This window comes from Carya illinoinensis, chromosome 6 (assembly GCF_018687715.1).
Source record: "Carya illinoinensis cultivar Pawnee chromosome 6, C.illinoinensisPawnee_v1, whole genome shotgun sequence".
NCBI lineage: Eukaryota > Viridiplantae > Streptophyta > Magnoliopsida > Fagales > Juglandaceae > Carya > Carya illinoinensis.
In genome coordinates, this window is record NC_056757.1 from 7,860,470 (window position 1) to 7,884,498 (window position 24,029).

General features: G+C 36.3%; 3 protein-coding genes across 5 annotated transcripts; 2 read left to right on the plus strand and 1 right to left on the minus strand.

The window, feature by feature from the left end:
• Positions 1-5,299: 5,299 nt before the first annotated feature.
• Positions 5,300-9,157, plus strand: LOC122313437 (protein TRANSPARENT TESTA GLABRA 1). 3 transcript variants are annotated; one of them, XM_043128434.1, is made up of 3 exons: positions 5,300-6,468; positions 8,684-8,705; positions 8,820-9,157. In XM_043128434.1, exon 1 carries the CDS (start codon positions 5,475-5,477, stop codon positions 6,465-6,467), a length of 993 nt encoding a protein of 330 aa, XP_042984368.1. In that variant the 5' UTR covers positions 5,300-5,474; the 3' UTR covers position 6,468; positions 8,684-8,705; positions 8,820-9,157. The 3 variants fall into 3 exon arrangements, with proteins under 3 accessions (XP_042984368.1, XP_042984370.1, XP_042984367.1); XM_043128436.1 differs by lacking the exons at positions 8,684-8,705; positions 8,820-9,157 and adding an exon at positions 7,687-8,668; XM_043128433.1 differs by lacking the exon at positions 8,684-8,705 and having other exon boundaries at positions 5,301-6,468.
• A 1,614-nt stretch (positions 9,158-10,771) lies between these two features.
• LOC122314469 lies at positions 10,772-12,076 on the plus strand. The gene has a single exon (XM_043130090.1). The coding sequence runs from the start codon at positions 10,969-10,971 to the stop codon at positions 11,836-11,838; it is 870 nt and encodes a 289-aa protein (XP_042986024.1). The 5' UTR covers positions 10,772-10,968; the 3' UTR covers positions 11,839-12,076.
• Positions 12,077-20,187: 8,111 nt separating this feature from the next.
• On the minus strand, positions 20,188-21,220 carry LOC122314490 (NDR1/HIN1-like protein 26). The gene has a single exon (XM_043130113.1). The coding sequence runs from the start codon at positions 20,981-20,983 to the stop codon at positions 20,351-20,353; it is 633 nt and encodes a 210-aa protein (XP_042986047.1). The 5' UTR covers positions 20,984-21,220; the 3' UTR covers positions 20,188-20,350.
• Positions 21,221-24,029: the final 2,809 nt, after the last annotated feature.

Here is a 24,029-nt window from a genome sequence, read left to right on the forward strand (position 1 = left end):
CGGAATCAACCAACCAGCAAATAAATTATTGAAAGAGCAATATATATTTAAATCTGAAAATAGGGTTTGGAAAATACTTACAGCGCTATACGGTATTTTTAGAAAGCTTGCGGCGTTGCAAACGGCGGAAGGAAAGCAACGTAACAGTGAAATTTCACTGTGGCCGTGGGTTGCAAAATACCCACTTTTGAACGGGGACAAACCAAGGCTTGGGATTGATAGGGTATGGTCTAAAGATGATTATGAAGCTATTAGAAGTGGTGGTTGGCCGTGGGTGGCGGCGGAAATGGTGGTTGATGGCCGGATTTCCCAAAATGGAAAGCTAGCTCGTGGGAGCTGTTCCGGTGGCTATTAGGGGCCGAAAATGGGTAGGTTAGGACGGCAAGGGACCGGTGATGAAGTGGTGAAGAGGTGGTAGCCGGAGGTGGAGCGACGGCGGCGGATCGGGGCAAAAATCCGTGGGGCTTCAAGGGCGTTTTCCGGCCAAACGGCTGGCCGGATGGGGCTGAGATTCGGTGGGGTGGTGCGCCGGAGGGAGAGGCTTTGACCGGTGGGGGCGGTATACCGCACGGCGGCTGGACGGCGGTGGGTCGAGGGGCTGAGCTGGGTTACGGCGTGGGAGAGAGAGAGAGAGAGAGAGAGAGAGAGAGAGAGAGAGAGAGAGAGAGAGAGAGAGAGAGAGAGAGAGAGAGAGAGAGACGGACGGAACGCGGGAAGAAGAAAAAGAAAAGGAAGAATAAAAGAAAAAGAAAAAGAAAGAAAAAAGAAAAAGAAAAAGAAAATAGAAAAAGGGAAAAAGGAAAAAGGGAAAAAGAAATGTAGGAAAGAAATGAGGTCTAATCCTCACTCCGGGAAAATAAAACAAAACCGCCAAGAAAGAGATTAAAAACCGCAAAACGACTAAAATAAATAAAACACAACATCAAATAAATTAAAAACCAATTTTAAAATGCAATAAATTAAAATAAATAAACTAATATATTAATTAAAATAAAAACAACCCTTCAGTGAAAAAAAAAAACACGTGAAAGCGGGTCATCACAATGATACTCATGTTTGTTACTGCTTAAATAAAGATAATTGTACTTATAACAAAATCATTAATGTTTTTTTAAAACAAGAATATATTATCTTAGAATTAATTGATAAAATTAGTATTCCACAATTAAGAAAAGATTATTTAGTAAAACTAAAACCTACTTTTGATACAAAAACTAATCATACTACTTCAGTATCCGCACCTTATAATTTTTCAGAAATAGTAAGTAGATTTAAAACTGAAAAACAAAAGGTTACACTACAAGACTTACAACAAGAAATTAATAAAATAAAACAAGAGATCAAAAATATGAAGACATCTAATTTTAAATTAGAAGTTTCAAATGAACAATTATTATAAGAAATTATATTATTAAAAATAGAAAATAACATTAATACTCTTAATAAAGAACAATGAGAATGTTCAACAATAGTTATTAAAGATTAGGTAGATAATTTTATTAACATTCTTGATAAAATAAATCTTCTAAAATGGTATACTGAAGTTATCATTTCTATTAATCAAGACTTTTCTTTTACCCTGATAGTCGTATTAGACACATGAGCATATTTAAATTGTATCCAATTTGGATTAATACGTTTTAAATATTCTGAAAAAAATAAAAGAAATATTATCCCAAGCCAATGGAACAAAATTAAAAATAAATTATAAATTATCTAATGCACATATATGCAATAATAGAATTTGCTATAAAAAAAACATTTATTTTAGTAAAAAACATTAGTACCAAAGTAATACTGGTAAATCCATTTCTTGCTTTATCATACCCTTTCTCTGTTATAGAAGAATGAATTTCTACTAAAATACTTAAGCAGGAAATTCAATTTAAGTTCTTATTTCCTCTTATTTCAAAAGAAATTAATTCCCTAAAAGAAATCTCATTAATTAAATAATTTTTTTTTAACAAAATATAATATTATAAGAAAAAAACTAGATTAGGGTCTCAATCCGATACTGTTTTTGAAACTCCAAAATAAATTAGATTAAGAGTAGGTGTAGGACAGGTAGCACTAGTGCTAGTATTAGGACTTGATATAAAATCATCATTATCCATTGACCCGACAAACAATCAAACACATGACATGATGCAAAAATCACATAAATTAAAATCATACAAAAATCACCCAAACTAGATTAGGGTCTCAATCCAAGACTTTTTTGGGGTTTCAAAGTTGATACCCCAAAATAAATTAGATTAGGGGTATCATAATGAACCCCAAACCTAATTTAAGGTGTTGATCCGTGACCCTATCCTAATTTAAGGTGTTGATCTATGAACTGAACATAAAATAAAGTCTCGGATAGAAACCCTAAACTACTTTAGGGTAAGGGTGAATGGTAACCAACAGGACCGACTAGAATGGGTCAAAATTGGTAGAAACCCGGTCAACCAACAATTGAAATAGATGGAAACCAACTTTACTGGTTCAGTTCCGATTGAAGTTGTGTTCAAGTAGGTGAACCAACCAATTATTTTATTTTTATATAAAATAAGGTCATTTAAGTTAAGTAAGTTAAAAGTTGTTGTTTTGTATCTATATGTTAGAAAAAGATTAATGAATATGACGCAAATTGGTTTAATATACCAAGCCTCCCATTTATTCTTCATTTCAATTTTCTCCTCATTTTTGTTTCTCTCTTATCTCTCACTAACAAACCTCTCTCAGCTCTCCATTCAGTAGTCCATGGTGAGACCCATCCGCCTAGTCATCCCAATGCCATCTCTCTCTCTCTCTCTCTCTCTCTCTCTCTCTCTCTCTTACAAACTTCTCAATGTTCTCACCCAACACACTTTTGGTAGATACTCTCAGACCGCTCTTAGTTTGCTTCCATGCCACAATATTTATTATGAAACTTAGCAACATACCCTATACATGAATTTATTATATCCAATGTTTGATCACCGTGATTGAGTTTATGTTTGCACTATGATTGTGAGTTCATGTTTGCGGTGGCACTGTGACCGTGAGTTCATGGCTTCAATTTCTCAAAACCGACCATCCAAGTTGATGAAATGGCTACTTTTTGAATATTGTGAAAAATGTATGCTTCTTGAATGAAACAAGTGTGTTCAATTTAGATTTATGTAAATAGTTTTCTTGTGGCCCTGAAACATGAAAGGGCAAATTGAAAACTATATTGACATGAGAAAGCTAAAATTAGCATGTTACTCATGCTTGACCAAAGTGAATATGGCAATGATATTGATACTTCAATTCTGCTAGGTACAAGCGTAGGGTGTAACTGCCGCGCAACCGGCTGACGTCGGCATCAATAATTTTTTTTTTTTTTTAAAACACGACATTTGACAAATAAAGCATAGCTCCGTGTTCCTTTCCACGCCTTACTTCTGCCCGATCGCATTGCCCCTCCCACTACTACCAATGTGGGTCTCCAAATCCTCCACCGCTCAATTTGGTATGTGGATTACATCATGAACAATCGAATCACAGGAAAAGAAATCAAATCCAGCAGTAGAAAGTTGATAAAGATTTCACAATTGTTGAAATGAGTTCAAGCATGATGAAAGGTAAATAAATGCATGAGAGAGGGAGATAGAGTAAAGGGAGGAGGCATTGGCTGGGGAATGAGACAAAGTAGCTTGTAGAGACAGACACAAAGATGTAGGAATTAATGAAGTGCTTTGATGATGGGTGGTTGAAGTGAGGCTATGCTCGTGGCTGACCTCTAATCGTCAAGTGGAGGCTTGAACTTGTCACTGGTTGCAGTTTTGTGGATAGTGGGTCCATGGAATGTGTCTTCCTCAAGATTAGGTTCCTTGGTTGCATGAAGTGCTTCATTGATAGTAAAAAATATAGAGAACTCCAGAGATGTGACTGAACTGCTTGCAATAATGCAGATTTTCAAGGAGGGGGTTTTCAAAATTGTTGAAGAAATGATAATGCACAATAAAAACTTCACCTTTAGGAATTGTTGTTCTTGTGTGCTTGCTTGAATCTTTTAGCAAAGGGTGAGGGCAGATGCAGTGTTTGTTTTTCTTTTCAAAACCTAACACGGGGAGTTTGAAGCAACTTCATGTTTTGGTAGCATTGATAGCCATTGTAATGCAATAATTAAAGGGATGACATCGGTCGGTCAACCCTGATCACCCAACGAATGGACGAACTCCAAGGAGAGAGGAGAGAAAGGAGTTGTCAAGCCATTTGTTGAGAAAAGGACGGGGATAGAAAGAGGGAGGAAGAACGGGAGAAAGTGGGACCTAATGCCTAATGATTACCTCCCAACTCTACACAGTCGACTCTATATAAAGTTTTTTAATTAAAATTGAGAGAGAAGAAAAGTTCAACCAGAGAGGCGTTGGATTAGAGCCAATTCTTATTTCTGTCTAATCGTTGCAGTAAACTAAGAAAGCTATTATATATTTTCAAAACATCAAGCACCTAATTTTTTTTATTCAAAACATAGAATGCAAAGTTTGTATTGGTACATCTATCAAAAGTAAATTTACAAATTGACATAATTTTATATGATACGTTAGATCTACTTTATAATAAAAATGACTTTACAATTTAACATATCGTATTAAACTATGTCAATATGTAAATTTTAGCATTTCTCTAAAATTTTATTCTCCAAAGATAGCGACAAAAGGTGACATTTATAAATATTTGCAATTATGACACTTTTTAAAGTAATTAATAATTATGACACCTTTATCCATCTTTTTTCAAAAGTAAAAAATAAAAAATTGATGTATAATGTGACCTCATCAATACCCACAATTTATTATGAATTAATCTTATTTGAAAAAGAAATTAACTACATTTATTTCACTAATTATAAATGTAGTTAATTTTTTTTTTAAATATTGAAAGACTTGGAGAGATGATCGAACCAAGACCTTTTTTATAAAGGTTAGGTATCATACCATATTATTTTTATTATTTTTTAATTTTTGTTCTTATCAAATATGTGGTATATGGAGGATAAATAGAAAAATTCAAATATTTTAAGAAAAATAAAGTCAAAATTTTTTAAAAAAATAAAAAAATTGTGTGTATAGTATAAAAAAAATTATAGTGTGTAATGTGTGGGGTTAAGGAATAGCCAAACCCTTTTTGTTAAAACCTCATTGCATCTCAATTACGTTACCAAACAAGCTTTAGTGGATGAATCTAAAAAGTCGTCGCGGTTGATCCAACGACTAGTAGTATTAGAAAACCAAATTCAAAGATGTCAGTCAGTTCACGTGTGACTCAGAGTTGGGCCTGCCTATTATGAGCAGCAGCCAGTCCAACCCCGAAAAGTCCAAAGTCAAGTTTCTTCCCCGCTATATCTTTCCCCACTTTCCCGGAAATGAAACCCAAACAGAACTCTATAGCTAAAAGCTTTCCCTCATTTTCTCGAGAAAACTCTTAAGAGTGAAAAAACTAGAAACGAGCGAGGAAAAAATATGGAGCATTCGAGCCAAGAGTCCCTGATGAAACACTCGAATTCCATAACCTACGAATCCCCTTACCCACTGTACTCCTTGGCCATCTCCAACTCCCCCTATCGCGTCGCCATCGGCAGCTTCCTTGAGACCTACAACAATCGTGTCGATATTCTTTCTTTCGACCCGGACGCCTTGACCATCAAGCCCCACCTCCCTTCTCTCTCATTCGATCATCCCTATCCGCCCACCAAGCTCATGTTCCACCCCTCCAACCCTAACCTCCTTGCCTCCTCCGGCGACTTCCTCCGCCTCTGGGACCTACGTGACCACTCCGTTGAGCCCCTCTCAGTTCTCAACAACAGCAAGTCCTCCGAGTTTTGCGCCCCGCTGACCTCCTTCGACTGGAACGACATCGAACCCAGGCGCGTTGGCACCTCCAGCATCGACACCACCTGCACCATCTGGGACGTCGACAAGGGCGTCGTTGAGACCCAGCTCATCGCCCACGACAAGGAGGTATATGACATCGCTTGGGGGGAGGCTAGGATTTTCGCCTCCGTCTCCGCCGACGGATCGGTTCGGATCTTCGATCTCCGGGACAAGGAGCACTCCACCATAATCTACGAGAGCCCTCTGCCCGATACACCGCTTCTGAGGCTGGCCTGGAATAAGCAGGACCTGAGGTATATGGCGACGATTCTGATGGACAGCAACAAGGTCGTGATTTTGGATATACGGTCGCCGACGATCCCGGTGGCGGAGCTTGAGAGGCATGCAGCTAGCGTGAATGCAATCTCTTGGGCGCCCCAGAGTGCCAGGCATATTTGCTCGGCGGGGGATGATACTCAGGCCCTCATTTGGGAGCTGCCCACGGTAGCTGGCCCCAATGGAATCGATCCGATGTCGGTATACTCCGCTGGGTCGGAGATTAACCAGCTGCAGTGGTCGGCGGCGGTGCCTGATTGGATTGCCATCGCGTTTTCCAACAAAATGCAGCTCTTGAAAGTTTGAGGTGCGGCTAAAACTTCTTGTCATCCATTACAATTATATTCGATTGGTTTTGCTTAGAGTTGTAGACTTTTGGGAATTTGCTGGAATTGGTATTTTTATGTGGACAACCTCATGTGGATTGAAGCATTTTGACTCTGCTACAAAGTAATGACTGTTTTGTGATTGTTGGGGAGCAATGAATTTGATCCCTTACCACTTGAAAGGATGCATTTGACCATAGTTTGTGTTGCTTTGTGCCAAGTCTAGATGATTGTAGTTTAAAGGCTCAAAAAGTCTGGTATATTGTGGTAAATGATGATCGATGTGGAGTAACCCCTCAATTTCTTCTGAAAAAGTGGAAAAAAAAAAAAAAACCTTTGCTTTACGTATACCTCCCCTTTACTAGCTACTAAGCCTTCCTCCCTTACAACTTTAGTTAAAGAAGTGTCTTTTGGACAAGTATGGATATAAAACTTTTAAGAGCCATGGTGCTGTTCTCTTTTCTAGCTTGTGGAACTCTTTCAAGATTCTCAATTGGGTGTTTGAAGCTAACTTGTTGGTTGGAAGTTGCTTCATTACAATGCATCTGTCTCATCGCCCGTATCCTTTTCTGTGAAAGCCGTAAGCCATTTTGGAAGTTTTCCTTTCGAGAAAACGTTCAATTTTCTATATCTTACTTGGTCCCTTCCTTGCTTCATTTTTGTTGCTTTCTTGCGGCCACATTTTCTGGGGTAGTCAGCATATCGCTTATCCCCCACTCTATCTTCCTGTGTTTTGGAAATGCTAGTTAGGGATACTTGCTTGTTACTTTGACAATGTTAGCAATGATAAGGCGAAACCAATGAATGGATTTTATATATTATGGAAATGCTACTATGCATCAACATGCTAGGCCTATTGAGTTCTTTTACTTTCTACTTTCTACTTTCTACTTTCTACTTTCTATATCATGTAATAAATATTTCTCAATATATAAAGTTGTTTGATACTTATAGAAAAATGTTTGTAGTTGTTTGATGAGTTTTTTTCCTATATGTTTCATGATTCATTGGGACTTTTGGGGCACTTTTTCTGTTTTTTGGGCATGCTACTGGAATTTAAGCTATACCTTTGTCATCTTGGGATCCATCAGCATCAAGGTTGTTATTGATGCGCAAAATTAAATATTGATTTGGCATGGCAGCTATTGGGTTTGTTTATAAGCATGTACTTTCTCTATTTATTTATTTTCTATGAAAAGCGGGCAAGAGACGGGGAAACGGATTTGGTGTTGGAGTCAGATCATAACTTCTTCACTGAAGTAGAGCAAATGTCGCCCATTTCAGTTTGTTAGCCTCATTGGAGATGCATTACCATCTATCTGCCTACCATGGCTTCATAATGATGCAACCAACCTGCCTACAACAGGGCATCATAATGCTATCTGCATTGTGTCCTGCAAGGTTTCATATTATATTCGTCATGACACTGTTGTACTTTCTCTTAACTGTTACTCATGTGTCAAAGAGTGAAGTATGTTTTTGATTATGAAAATCATAACAGTCAACTATGGATAGCTTAGTGTGGCGTTTACGATGGTAGATTGGTTTACATTCTTTTGAAATTTTATATTGAATTATTTTTTCTGTTGCAAGACTTCCCAAGTTTCCCTATTATTTTGGGTGTGTCAATGGGATGAGATGGGATGGAATTCGTTCTTTTAGAATAATGAACTGTGCTTTAGAATGATGAACTTATCCACATGGTTGTGATTTTCTGAAGCTTTTAAGTTGCGCTGAGGATATAATTGAAAGGAAAAATAAGTGCTCAAAGTAAAACATGGACTTGTACAACATATATTTTGTAAGAAGCCTAAATCAGTGGCTTGAGTTGCAATGTGAAATGTTGAATGATCATTTTATATTTTCATTTATGACATAACTTTTTTCTTGTTTACTGATAGAAACATATATATATATACATATTTCCTTTACGACGTGAGCTAACACTTTTGTGTTTAGAAAGACTGACTTTAGTGTTCATATTGGTCCCACCCTGGTTCACTGATAAAATTGTCTCTATTAGCTTGTTAGTTGGGTGAGTAGCCCCAGAAGATGTACTACCTATTGGATTTTCTTCTGTTCAAAGACATTACAGAGGATGATTTTACGCATGAAAATATTCATCTTTTAGCTAAGACTTCTAGCATATGCCTTCTTTGTTAAATCGGATGTGTTTTGCATCTTCCATTTATGCAGATGTCTTATGGTGGCAAGGAAGGTTGGCAACCTAATGGACTTGCTCTACGCTTTATAGCATCTTAGACAAACAATATAGCTAGTGAACGGAGATGTCTCTTCTGCTACTGATGATCAATGTTCTGGTATCTAACAGGTGGAAGCAAGTCACTTTTGCACCTATTTACTTCGGCATCAGTTTAAAGATGGATAGCAGACTCCTGTTAGTAGGAGGGTGTAGATGTACTTTTCCGTGTGTATTACCTGTAAGAGCTAACTATTTTAGAGTGTTAACCACAACCATTCCCACTTCAGATTCCTGTCTATTCGGATTGAGTGAGCCGATGCCTGCTGCACGTCTCATGTGGTAGTGCTGCTTCTTGGAGCACTATGGAGAAAATTATGTAATGAAACTTTGTTGTAATGCAGTTTCTTTGACTATCAACTCTGACTCTGTTTATTTCAATGGGAATAGTTATGGCCGTACTGATGTAATGGACTGGTTTTCCTTGTAATGAAAATATAATCCGCTGAAAAAATGAGGAAGTGCCTATTTAGGAAGAGAAAGTCATGGAGGATGAAACAAAGAGACTGACAGGACAGGCTTTGATATATATTCAGATAAAATCTTGATAAGAATATGTAGTATATACACTCTAGTTGTCATTTTTTCATGAGGATTCCCTGGAGGTTTTGTCCAACGAATGGATCTTACAATATTATAAAATTCTCATTAAATGGTCTAGAAATCATCGCATACGTCCATCTCTATTGCATCCCCATAGAGTTAATCAGAAATTCCTATGAATTTTGATTCATTTTTTTTTTTTTAAATTGAAAAGTATTCCCATCTAACAGTGTATTTTGTTCATCTCTCTCTTTCTCTCTCTCTCTCTCAATTTGCACCCTCTGTTTAGGAAAGTTTTGCAGCAAAAGTTAGGATGAAGAAACCTTGAAAAGAGAGCAGGAGCGATATCAAAATCTATTTTACTAAGGCCTAGTTTGTTTTCAGAGATAAGATGAGATGAAATAAATTAAAATCTTTTGAGATATGTTGATAATAGATAAAATATGTATTTGTTTTTAGAGATAAAATAAGATTAATTTGACTTTGTTATAATTAATAATATGATAGGACCTACAAGTATTTGTAGTACTTTTTATAATATTTTATTTATTTACCAATGCTGTAATTTTTTTATTTTTTTCTTCTTATTTATTTATTTATTTTTTACTGCTTCCTTTGTTTATTTATTTACCAATAGTGTATTTTTTTCGTTGATTCCTTCTTCTTTTTTTTAACTGAGAGAAACCATTTGGTTAATTTTTTTTTTTATTTTTTTATTTTTTCATTTTTTTTTTTATTTTGGTTGCCTCCTTTATTTATTTATTTACCAATGATGCATTTTTTTAGAGACTATTTAGATTTAGAAATTATCTCATTTTATTATTATAATTTTATTAAATTTTTACACAAAATATAATATATAATTTAATTTTTTCAAATTCTAAAATAATAATAATATTTTATTCAATTTTCATCCAAAACAATTTCATCTCATCTCACCCTTAAAACTCAACTCCATGGAAAATTATTGATCAAATTTTTATATTCAGTTTTTTCCAAGAATGCAATAAATATATAATATGGTCAATTCATTCTATATTTCTTGCGGACAATAGTTGATGTTTTATTAATCTTATTTTCAAGAAACTTCTTGATGTTCAAACTATAGTAACCACTTGGTGTAGAATATGTTCTCAGATTTATATCTACAAGTCTTCTTTGTCTACCTTATTCCAAGATGACCCTTACTCAATAAGAAACGAAACCCAAAAATAAAAAAATGAATATCGATATATAAAAATTATAGAAAATGAGTTATTCAATGAAAATATTGTTTTATTATTCATTTTTTGACTAAAATTTAGAGATAAAAAGGAAAATTTGACAATGAATCTAATTAATTATTAAAAAAATATATGTTATTTATTATTATTATTATTATTATTTATATATCGATTATTTGATATTAATTAATTTTTATTTGTTGTTTTTTAGGTAAGTTAAAATTGATTAAGAAAAAGCAAAAAAAGCGGAAGGAATAGAACCAAGGAATATGGAAGAGAATAATCTCATCTGCCAAACAAGTCCTCCGCCACAAACTCAACACGCTCTTTCCCCTCTCTCTCCTCTCCTCTTCTCTTCCCTTCTCTGCTCTGCTTAGTAATGGACTTGAATTTGTTCAACTTCCAACGCCGTAACCCTTTTCTGCAACTGAGCTATCCCTTCGAACATCCTTGACATGTCTCCGCCTCCACCAATCACAAATATACAATCCACCACCACCACCCTCCTCAAGAGCCCAAGCCTCCCTGACCTCTTTTTCACGGCCTTTTCCCTCTGCTTCCTCTTCCCCTCCAAACCCAATCTCTGCAAACTCCCCTCGTTCCTCATCCCTTTCCCTCTGAACTCGCCTCCTCGCCGATTCCTCAAAATCCCCACCATGGCCCGCACCCACCACACCAACTCCTTCTCCACCCCTCAGTCCCTCTCCGAATGGCTCAAGCCTCGCTTGCCTTCCGACTCCTTTGCCTCCTGGGGCGTCAAACCCGGCACCAAGAACGTCCACAACCTCTGGCTGGAGCTCGCTGAGGGCGAAACTTCCCTCGCCGACTCCACCCCTCCGCTTCGTACGGTTCAAGTCGTTACGGTCAGAATCATTGACAAACACAATCGGGTTCTTATCGAAACCCGCCAGGAATTGTCCGACGGTAGTTTACGAGAACGTTACCGACCTTTGTCGGAGAAAATGAAACCCAACGAGACGCCCGAATCGGCCGTGTATCGGGCGGTGAGAGAGGAACTCGGTTCGATAATTAAAGGGTCGGTCGGCGATTTGGAGAGCGAGAGCGTCATGAGAATTGTTCCCGGCTCGTATCGGATGAAGTTGGAGGAGAGGAATTCGGCATCTTATCCGGGATTGCCGGCATGTTATGTGTTGCATTCTATGGAAGCAGTGGTGGAAGGCTTGCCGGAAGGACAGTTTTGCACGGAGGAGGGTGATGAGTATGGGGATTGTGGGGAGACGAGCATGAGGGTGGCGGCGGATGGGGCGGTCTCGGTGAAGAAGCATTATTGGGAATGGGTTAGTGCCGAATCGATTAAATGTTGAAGTTCTTTGGTTGAGGGAAACTGAATTATTATTATTATTATTTTTTAATTTTAGATTTCAATGTATTGTTGAAGCTCATGGCGTTACAAGTTTTTATTTTTTATTTTTTTGCGTGATACGATAATGTTTCTGTGGTCGATCTTGATAATGATATTATGTATGAAAGATAAGTGATATTTACAACATTGTGACTTCTCGATTGAATTTTCATGTTAATGTGAGTATGCCTTTGTGTAAATTTTAGTCAATTTCTTGCTATACTTTTTGGTGTATGTGATTTTTTGTTATAAGTAAGGGAGACACTTTTATTCATCGAATGAAATAGGCGAAGCCCAGGTACACAAGAAGTATACAAAATAAACACTTAATTTGATTCTAGAATCAGAAAACAAAAACAAAAACTCATTAGCAGACCCTCCATTAAGTACAATAGCTGACAACCAATGAAGTAAAGAGCACACAAAAAATTTCCAGATTTCCTCTATAGTATGCTCCTCATTATTAAAGCACCACTCGTTCCTTTCCCACCAAATACACCACATAAGATACAAAGGAACCATCTTTCATGCAGCTGCCACTTGAGTACAACTATGAAGCACATTCCAACATGCAAGTAAATCCACTACTTTCGTAGGCATTACCCAAGCCAGCCCAGCTCCACGCAAAACACCATCCCACAATGCCTTAGCCACCTCACAATGTAGAAGTAAATGATCCACTGATTCACCACCATATAATATGACCAAGCTGAAAACTTTTTACTCCCCATATGCTTCCCTAACATTATGTCCCTCTCATTACCTCCAATACCCAGAGAATACAAGAAGCTGAATAAATCCGCAACCTCATCAAGTTCGCAATTCTGAACAGCTCTAATAAAACAAACATCCCATTGCAAACCTCCATTAGAACGGATCAACAAATATGAAACGGATGCATATCGATTAGCTACCATACAAAAAATAGCCAGGAACGCTCTAAAAAGAGCACGCTCACCACACCAAACATCAAACCAAAAAAGGATCCTTCAGCCCTCTCCAACAACAAAATTAACATGTTTACCGAAATCCTCCCACCCCTTTCTAATGAATTTCCGAAGACTCGCACCATAAGCCCCCTAACCTCCTTAGAACACCAACCCCCCAAATCACTCCCATATTTCCAATCAATAACCTCCTTCCGCAACAATTCCCCTTCCAATTGATATCTCCACGGCCACTTCCCCGACAAAGCCTTATTGAAACTACTCGGCTTTCGAACCCGCAAACCTCAATTTGCAATAGGAAAGCAAACTCTATTCTAGCTCACAAGATGAAATTTATTCTCCTCCCCACAGAAATGCATGAAATAACTTCTAAACCCGGTTTTCCGGAGTTTGCCACTCCTGGAGGCAATGGGAATAAAGAAAGATAATAAATCGGAAGGTTGGAAAGAGTACTTTTGATAAGAGTAATTCTACCCCCTTTATATAAGTATAGCCGCTTCCATCCCGCCAATCTTTTCTCAATCTTTTAAACCACACCATCCCAAATATTCTTAGCTTTAGACGACGCCCCCAACAGAAGAACAAGATATTTCATAGATAGAGAAGCCACTTTACAGCCCAGAAGATCTGCCAAACAATCAATATTCCGCACATCCCCCACCGGAACCATCTCCAACTTTCCCAAATTCACCTTAAGACCCGAAACAGCTTCAAAACATAATAACACAGCCCTTAAGGCGATCAGCATCACAAAAGATAGGAGTGCCATATGCAAAAAGTAAATGAGAAATTTTGATAGTTCCATTATTAGCATTTCCCGCAGAAAAACCTGAGAGAAAACTCCACCTACAGCAGCCTCCACAATATGGCTCAAAGCCTCCATGATGATAATAAAGAGGAAAGTAGATAACGGATCCCCCTATCTCAAACCCCTCGAACTCTGAAAAAAAACCACAGGGATTTCCATTAACTAACACTGAAAACTGAGCAGTAGAGACACAATGTCTAATCCACCCACACCACCTATCTCCAAAACCACATCTTTCTTCTTTTTTTTTTTTTTTAGTTAATAAGAGTTTTCTTAATTTCCAAAACCACATCTCCCGAACATATAGAAAAGGAAATCCCAATTTACATGATTGTACGCCTTTTCCATATCAAGCTTACAAAGAACTCCTGGAATGCCCTCCCTCAAACGACTATCTAAACATTCATTAGTAATCATCACAGAATCAAGTATTTCCCTACCCCAAACAGATATCTTGGGAATGAGGGCAATAAAAGTTGCATTAAGAGACTTCTCAAACTTTTGAAAGGAAAAGAATTTCTGAAAAACCCGCATCAAAATTAAGAGACTTCAACTCAGGAGTATCTGATTCTGGTTGTTGCTTCAGTCATAAAATTTATTGCTTTGACTTCTTCTTCTTTTATTTTTTATTTTTTTTTATTTTCAATTTCAGTCCGAAATTCATGAGTCTGTGTGCTGGCATGCCCATACACAGAGGCAAATTCATGACTTTGTATTCTTTGACCATAACTTATTTGAAAAGTGATTGCTTGACTCAGGTGTGATTCTTATATATGAATCATTATGAAGGGAATTATGGTTGAAGTGTCTATGTAGGTGAATTTTGGTAGATGTTTTGGAGTGGTGATAGTTGCCTGGAAATGTTGGCAATGGCCAATGCTAGGGAGAAGTGTAAGGTTAGGATTGTGACCTGTTATTATAGTCGCTTAGTAGTTAGAGGTATAAAGTTATAGGAAAGAGAGACTGTGAAGTTGTATAGTAGCTTTTGTAGATTTTCTTTGCTTTTAAATTTGATGGGGAGACAGAGATCGTTCATTCTTTTTTTTTTTTCCTAAGGTAAATTTTATTCCAAGCACAAAGTGCCACAACCGAAAGTATACAATACAAAACAACCATCTGTATAGATGAATAAAAAGAACACAATTCAATCAATTTTGCCAAATAATTATGCACTGCTGTCTATACATAAAAAGAAATGATAGCAAGGGCTCTTAATTCTTGCACTGTCCTCTTGCAATCTTTGAGAGTCCAAACATTAAGTTTCACCAAAGATGCCACATTAGACATAAGTGAACAATCTTCCAACCTTGAAGTTGCTATGGGTACCAATAGCACACTACACGAACAAGCGAGCAAATCTCTCTCCCATCAAGGCATGACACATCCAAACTCAAATGTGCAAAATATGATGTCCATTTTTCCACCCTGCTTCCACATACAACAGCTGCCATTGAGATGTTCCCTGATGGTGCCTTATATCTCCAAATCTTCCAAGGAAAAAGGACGTTAGCTCGAGGGAAGAGCATATGTACAAAGGTTTTAGGTGTTCATATCCTTTATGCTCAAAATCTTAAGTCGATTATAGTTTCCATTTTTGTTTGCTAGTGTCTATTAGAAGTCTTTAAACTAGCTTATGATGACGCGATTAGGGTGCAAAACTGCAAATGCAAGGGAGGTCACCTTGTCCTGTGAAGCCCAGTACCCTCTGTAGAGCTTTTGGACTGTCATTGTGGGATGATTCTTCCATCTGGTATGGTAAAATTTATTCTGTGATCATCTTCCACATAAATATCTTTGATGGCACAACCTTAACTTGGTGTTTTCCTATGTCCTACGAAGTTCCTGCATTGTATCCGATAAAATAAATGAAGTGCCTGTATTGTAACTCTTACTGCCAGCCAATAAAGGAAATGTCATTATCCACAGTTGATCCCGCTAGCCATAACTGTGCCATCTCAAGGTAAAAAGTACTTATTTTTCCTTGAATATCTCCTGAGAGGAAATAGACAGTTGCCTGTATTGGTTCTATCCAAGTTAGGCTTTGGATCAGAGATGGCTTGGATACAAGCCTACCATTCAGCGCCTTACGCTCGAAGTGGCCATTCTCAACTCTCAAAACTGCACAGTTGTGTTTGAAAGCTGGACACTTACCATTACATCCCACAATACTCTTGCTATGATATGACAGTTATCCAGGCATATGTTGAAATACCACTTCAACACGTGTTCAAGATTCATGATCCCACTTTCATGGTATCTTCACTTTATCTTTTACACGCTTTTTAAAGTTTAGTTTTCCCACAATGCAAATTATATTATTATCACAGTTCAGAAGTCTTTCATGTACCAAGAAATGTGATGAAAAGAATTTTTTTAATCTCAAATCATTCTTCAGCTATAATTTTACCATTTAGAGAATATAGCTTACGTGGCTTTTGAGACCATGGAGGAGGACAGGTTATCTTGCTTTTTAGGAAGCAGTTTTAAGCCTTTTCTGAATTAGGGGGAAAAAAAAAAATTGTTGCACATAATGACCAAAGAGCCTGAATATTTTCTTTTTGATCGAGAAACAAAATTTTATTGAGCATAAAGTAGACAAAGGCTCAGAGTATACAGGACATATACAAGAGCGTCGCCTATGCATGCGAGTTTAGCGATAGAAGGAAGTAAAGAGCCCAAATATAAACCAAGCCCCTATCAAATCTGTTTCTCCTACTTCATCTCAACTACATTTCGATAGCACTCAGCAGCTTTGCTATGTCTGTATGTTTGTTATAAGTGTAGGGTTGTTATTGAACCTAATGTGGGAATTTTGTTGTTCCAATTCCTGGAGACCGCAAATCTTCCATTGGTTGTTATGGTTTTTAATGTTGAATGCCTATTAAGGTGATATATTCAATTCTTCTATTCTAAGCATCTCAGTACTAGTTGAATCTTTTTTTTTTGGGCGGGAGGAAGTGAGCTCTTTTCTCTGATCTCCTTTAATATATGGGGGATTTCAAAGCTCTATAGTTTTTTAACTGAATAAAGTTGTACTTTTATGTGGATAAAAAATGGTGCTTATATGTGGATAAAAAATGGTGTTGGACATGAGTGGAAATAGGTTTCATGTTAACTTGCATTGGTTGAGCAAAATTTTGATAGGGAGAACTGTCTACCTGTTAATTGATAGGAGCGTTTTTCTTCTAATTTCTTTATAAAAACATTAGAAGAAAAACACTCGACAACATGTGACTTGCCGAAGAAGTTACAGTGATGCTATTCTGCATGTTTATTTTCCACAAACTGAAAACAGCACTGCATGTGTTATCTTGAGTGGGTGTAGGCCAGGCACAGCAAAGATGTTAATTAACTTGTAGCATGGCCACTATCTAGTTTGTTATGAATCTTTTTTCTTTTTTCTTTTTTTCTTTTTTTCTTTTTTTTATTTTTTTAAGTTGTTTGTTATGAATCTTGCATTTGATATTTCATTATATAGCAACTAAAGCATACCCAGTCCAAGCCTGTAGAGAGGAAAGAATATGCTACCTACAGGATGAAATGTAAATCTGCCCTGATTAATTAATTAATTCTACGTGTTGGTAAAACTCATTTAATGTCATAATGGGGAAATGTAATATAAATTTTTTTTCTTATAGGTGATCATAAAGTTTTATTGGTAAGATAAGAAGGCATAAAACTCAAGTACAATGTATACATGAAAAGTACCTAACTAGAGTTTACAACCGGAAATGTATTATAGCATAGTGAGGTTGCTAACTGGGTAACTCCTAGTTAATTGATAAAATAACAAAACAAGCTCTATATATATATATATATATATATATATATATAATAAAATTAAAAATTAAAAAAAAAAATCTCTCTTAGCTGGGCAATACTATGCTTTAGTGTAATTGTGTCTTAACATTCTTACATTATTTACTTAATTTTGACGTATAACTGGCTCTCAAACACATCTCCCCGAATATACACTGTTGGATTAACAACTCAAATTGGAATTTAGACTGTTCGATTAAAATAGCTGCATACCTTTTTTTTCTGTTTATTGGTTTAAATTTCTTCTTTTGCCTCTTTTTTTTTCTTTTTTTTTTTTTGTTTTTGCTTTTTTACCCTTATATAGATATAGGTGGGTAAGAAAAAGGCATTAGCTGTCTACTGTTACGTGAGGCTTTGTTGTCCTCAAGCATCGGACGCAGCGACATTTTCAATATGGAAACTGTCATTGTCATAAATCATAGGCCTGCACTAATTCTTGTCTTTAGATAAGCCATATTGGCTAGCAAATGTTGGGTCAAATCTAAAAAGGATGGCATAGCTGGAAAGTCTTCTTGAAGTTGCACAACAGATCTAGGTTTATTAGTGTAATAGAACTCTTTTATCTTAGATTTTTTTCATCTTCAACTGATCTATGTATACATTTTAAATAGTTTCATATGCCAACCACATAAATAGACATACATTTAAAATGTGCCACTTAATAAATGTGATTAAAGATGACAAAATTTAGGAAGAAAATAACATTTATGTTTTGAGTTTTACTCATATATCATTTCCAGGCTGCTTTCACTGCAACAGCAGAAAAGTTGGCATTGCTTGTCATACAAGGGGGTTTAACTGATGATAGAAAGCCATACACTCTAATTTTGTTGAACATCAGTTACATTGTGCTTATTTTGTAGGGACAACATAACACAGATAGGAAGCCATGCGCAAGCTTTTCAAATCCCAAAAAGCTTACTACTTTTTTTAGACTTGTGGTTAAAGATTTCCTCCCATCTTATATTTCTCTCCTTCTGAATTATCTGAAAAAGCGATGGTGATCAATCATTAAAGCCTTGTTGTCTATATCTGTTTGTTTTCTTTATCAGACTTGCATAATTTATGAATTGCACGATAGCTGCGTGACCTTTACGCTTGATGGTGCTGTCCACTGACAATAATAATAATAAAGATTGATTAAAGATTTTGAGCAAACCAAAACGATACCAGAATAACTTCGACTAGAAACTATTGGCAATCTGGTCTTTTACGAAGTTGCTATATCAGCTTCTCATACTTCAATTCAAACAGCCAATTTTATTGAAGAAAACTTCAATTGGTCTTTTGCACCATTTCTTAAAGAGTTGTTATATCAGCTTTTTATTTGGGATTTCAAACACAATCAAATCTCTGTTAAAATAACATAATTAAAACTAAGAATTAAAACCACCAGTGAAAATTCTCTTAAAAATTTTAAGAATTAAAAGCACAAGTGGAAATTTCCTTGAAAATTTGCCTCATTAAGGTGTGTAAGTCTCACGTACTTCTATAAGAAAAAAAGTAAAATTTATTATTAAAAAATAAATTTCTTCATATAAATCTTAAATTTATTAATTTTTTTAACATCTGAATTTTAAATTTATCTATTTTTTTAAAATGAGTATGTGGGTTTGCACCCTTGAGCTGTACAAACCATTTTCCTTGTCCGACCATCGAATAATTGGGGTTGGACTGATCACCTTAATATATATTTCATAATTTTTCAAACTTAGATTTTTTTTTTATTATTATTTTTCACTTAGCAAGTTATTTGGACTACGCTGTGAGCCGGCTAATTTGGGACAATTCTCACTAGATGGGTAGTTGGAAAATAAAATTTTCCAGTTCACTTGAAACGCACAGAATCTATTTAGGACAAAATATTGGGGTCTTAGAATCTATTTAGGACAAAATATGTGCACGGCAAGCCACAACCCCACCCCTTCCATGAGCTCCCATGTCCTACCCGGCAGTACAGCTCGGACACATGATACACTAGTAGTGTACCATATCAGTATGTGGGATCCCTTTGTATCTATAATGTTTTCCTTCTAATTATATTAAATAGATATTATCCACTTTAAATGAAATGGGAAGAATCTTTATCCTCCTTATTCATGTAGTTATTCTCAAAATAGATAAATCCATAAATATTACTTTTCAAGTTGAAGCCATTATTCGATCTATATTAAAGAGAAGTGTTATATATATGAATTGCAAACACTTCATTAATTACATGATCACTAGCTTTTGGAAACATTTCCCATTTTTTTTAGAGAGAATTGTGCAGTATATTCGTTTCGACAAGCCAATTCTGTCCATTGGGTATGGTTCAAAAGCAGGCAATGAAAGAGAGAACAGATTTAAGACCCAATGGTATATGCAGATTCAGTTGTCAAGGCTTTGCATGCGGGCCAAGACTTCCATGGACTCTAAAACCAAAGGTGAGGTATATATTGGCATGTAAATTACAATTGTTTGCTCCTTTTTCTCCCCACTTTTTTTCCTCCTTTTCCTCCTTTGGAATCTCCCCTCATCACTAATTGATCTATAAATCCGTCAAATACTCTTTTTTTCTGCTAATGAACAGCTAAAGAAGCAAAGGTGAAACAATCCACCATCATCCTTCCACTCTCACCACGAAAAAATGAAACTCCAAGAGCCCTTCTTTTCTCCTACACTTTTACCCATCACGTACTAAGAAAGAAACAGCCAGAATGACAGGCAGATTAAGAAGATATCATAAAAACTAAGATTCCAAACAAGTGTTAATTTCATTCTTTATATCTTCCTTATAATCATTACTTCCAATACTATCAACCCGTAATCAGTATACAAGCAGCAAACTAGGTTAAAAGCAAGCCCATTAAAAACAACAGATACATTACTCACTAGATCAGGAGGGTCTTCATGTTGATTCAAACCGTAGTAGCACACTGAATCCCTTGCTTTGAAGTGAGTGGACCTGTTGGGATGGCTGGCCCAAAAGCCATAGCTGCAACACAATTCACATTCAAGCGGTAGCTGCCGGAGACCCAAGTCCCTACTTTCCACCGAAGCCTCCCGTTCACCTTCAGATTCAGAACTAGTTGGCCGGCTGTTTGATCACGTCCAACTTCGTAACCAAACGATGGAGCCACAGGCAGCCCTCTTCCCACCAAAGAAGCTGTCAAGAGATTACTGTCTTGATGTCCTTGATAGAACGGTGGAAGAGAGGTATAGGTTGTTATCTGTTGTCCTTTGTATGCGGCATAAACTTGCAGCTCATCGTAGTAAATCCCAAGTTTTTGATTTGGGTTCTTGGCGAGGAGGGTGAGTTGGACGGATGAATTGAGAAGGTGAGGGTCTGATAGGCTAAGCTGGTAGACGCCAGCTTCTCTTATGGAGAACTCAGGCTTTGAGGGGCGTAAGATAAGCCAGATTATTAATATTAGTGATAGAATGGAGGTGAATAACGTAGAGAAGGCAAAGAATAGCTTCTTGTAGAGCTTGTTGACGTTCAATCCTTTCTGTGCACAGTGTTTAGGAGATTTTATGAACACTTGAGACATTTGCAGAGAAGAAAAAGAAGAGAGAGCGGGAGAGAGTGGCAACTACAGAGGGGACGAAATTGACAAGGCTAAGGAAGAGGAGGTGATCAGGCTATAAAGAAGCAGCAGGTGACAGAAAACAATAGTTTTTCTCTAAAATGCTTTTTGACTAGTTGCTACTCCCTGCAGTGGCCCGGTGGGAGGTAGAGAATAGAGATTTTCATGTAATTTCTTGAACCAGAGTGGACTTTTGTACGTCTGGTTAGAGAATATTTATAGACCGAGAAAATTTACTTTCAGGCTTGCTTTTTGTTACACTTGAGGCACTATTAATATTGAAGTCTAGCATATATTGACATTTTGACTGTTTTTTAATAACTTTAATGGTGAGTAGTGGTTTGTTTCTTGACGAAATTGCATGCACTCCTCGGATACCACAAGCTAGTTTGGTAATCACACAATAAAGATAAGCTTGGGTGGGATAAGTCTAGCCTTTACCCAAAAGCAAGTGGGTTTGCCACATACATCTTCAAGATTCGCTAGTAATTGTGAAGGTACATTCATGAATCGCACTGAGATGAAAAGACATGATAACAAGTCATTATTAGAGTCTTTGTTACTTTTAACAGCTTTTACTATTTATGTTTTGAAATGCTAATAAACATCCCTATAATCATTTACCATTTGCACAGTTGTACACACATACGCAAAGCCTGATCAAGTTGACGACTCATATGCAATCATAAACTTGTTCAATCATTTATGAGGGAAAGTGAATCAATTATTTGAACATTAGCAGATAGAAGGTTCAATTTGTATACATGGTGGTGGTAGATATCTTGCTTTGATATACTCGTGGTCATACCATGAAACTAAAATTGTTGAAGAGTCATGCAGGACAAACAAAACCAGAAACTTTGTCTCAATAGATTTCCTCTTTTCATTTCTGTTCATTTTCTCACCTATCAAACAGAGATTTCCAGGCAAACAAAAGGAGTAATTTCAGCTAATGTTGGATTCTTTATGCTTCTGTTTCCAGGAATATGTGGTGTTAGTATTTGAGCTAGGTACAAACATTGGACAAATGAAGAATAATAGTACAGAGGACTAATGGGGCCAAGAAGCAGTGTGTCAAAAGCGTGGTATGCATGGTCCTGATTGTGATTACCAGCTATAAGCACAGAAATGGTCCACATGGCAGACAAATGGGGACAAGCCATCATTCAGTTAGCCCCAAACTTCTTTTTAGAACCTCTTCTCACATCATGAATATGCATGCGCTATATATGCTATTCAGAAAGCCATCCTTCAGGTTGTCCAACTTCCATTTCTATGCATTTATCCTATATTTTAAACCAGAAATATTTTATACACACTAAATTTACCTGTGAAAAGCCATGCTGCAGGATTAATTCCCATTACCTGTGAAAAGCTCACAAAATTTACACTATAATATATGTAACAAATGCAGTTGACAAGGGCTGCTGTGGGAACATGAGAAACCGATTCTTTCATACTTTGACAATAGATGATCATAGCAGTCAAAAAATAAAAAAGTAGACTTTTACGGTAGGAAGTATATTATTATTATTATTATTATTATTATTATTATTATCATCATTGAAAGCAGAAGCAGAGGATACGGGATATCTTTCTTAGACAGTATCAGAGAGGGTAATACTTTTTAGAATAATTGAACATAAAGAATCAAAAGAGCCTTAGGAGGGAGATAGGGTCTCCAATGGCCTTTCTTGGTCTGCTTTTGAGAAGCCCTGGGTGATTTTAATAATAATTTTATTGTGATTCATGTTTCTTGTTCAGCTTACTTTTAGGTTAAGAAAAGGGCAAATGGGACAGAAGATTAGTAGTTGCAAGTTGTCCTCAATCTCGGCCGTTTGATTTGAATACCCCATCAGACTTCTTGACACTTTTAGCAAGTCATTGCCATTGGATTTGCGCCAAAGACCAGTCTCTTGGTTTATCATCAGGCACTTCTGTATGACAAAGAGCACTAATGGGGCCCATCCTAATTAGCATGTTCAAGAGGAGTTAGTAGTTAGAAGAGTTTTTTGACTTATTAATGCATTGCTTTTGGAAATTTTTAATCAGTAGTTATTGAGCCCTTCAATCATGAGAAAGTTTGAGGACCCCAACACCTTAGTGGTTTCTCATCTACCTTCTTTCCTTGCCAGAATTAACTTGATTATTTGTTTTGTTTTACTCTGGGACCATAAGGCCATTGTTTGTCTTTGATTGTAACATTAAGAAAAATCTCTTGGGCTTTTGATTATATTAAATTTTTCTGAGAGAGATGCCTCTGTGTTAAAGGAGTTGATGATAGAAGCCCCTCACCACATTTAGCCAATCTTGGCTTTTAGCTTGTTTCAATCAAACCATAGAAACCCAACAAGAGCATGTTGAGAGGATGCGTACCAAATTTATATCTTCACTTTTCTTTTTGGTTGTTAAAAGTGGAGAAAAAAGAAAATCAATTTGCTAACAATGTTTGTGATATGACTTAAGACCCAGTTGTAGGGTCAGAGTCCAAAGTGTGAAATGACACGAAGGGACTTTTATGCCACTTGAAGATTTTTGTTGTGAAATTCAATTCTATCTATTCATTTCTTTCTAAACTTTTTTTGTTTTATTTTTGGATAAGTTAGAATGGTAATACTTCTGAAACAGTTTTATGTTTGAAACAGTGAGATCAGACATTTTGTGAATAGTAATAAAAAATAATAATAAAATATTAAATAATAATAATAATAGTTTAATATTCCCAAAATATTTCATTACCCCAAAGCCTAAATTTACATCTTTTCATTAATTTAAATTTTTTAAATAAGTAATAATTTCACATGTTATTAGAGTAGAGAACTCGATAATTTTTTAGACAAGTGATAATTTTACAATTTACAATAAAAACATTCGTACTTTAGACACTACCAAAAATAAACTTGCAAAAAAAAAAAAAAAAAAAGGAAGAGGTAGAAGAAAAGTGATATACTTGTGGGTATATCGGATCCAGTCCAACCGTCCAAGTGGAAAACAACATGAATTGAACGTA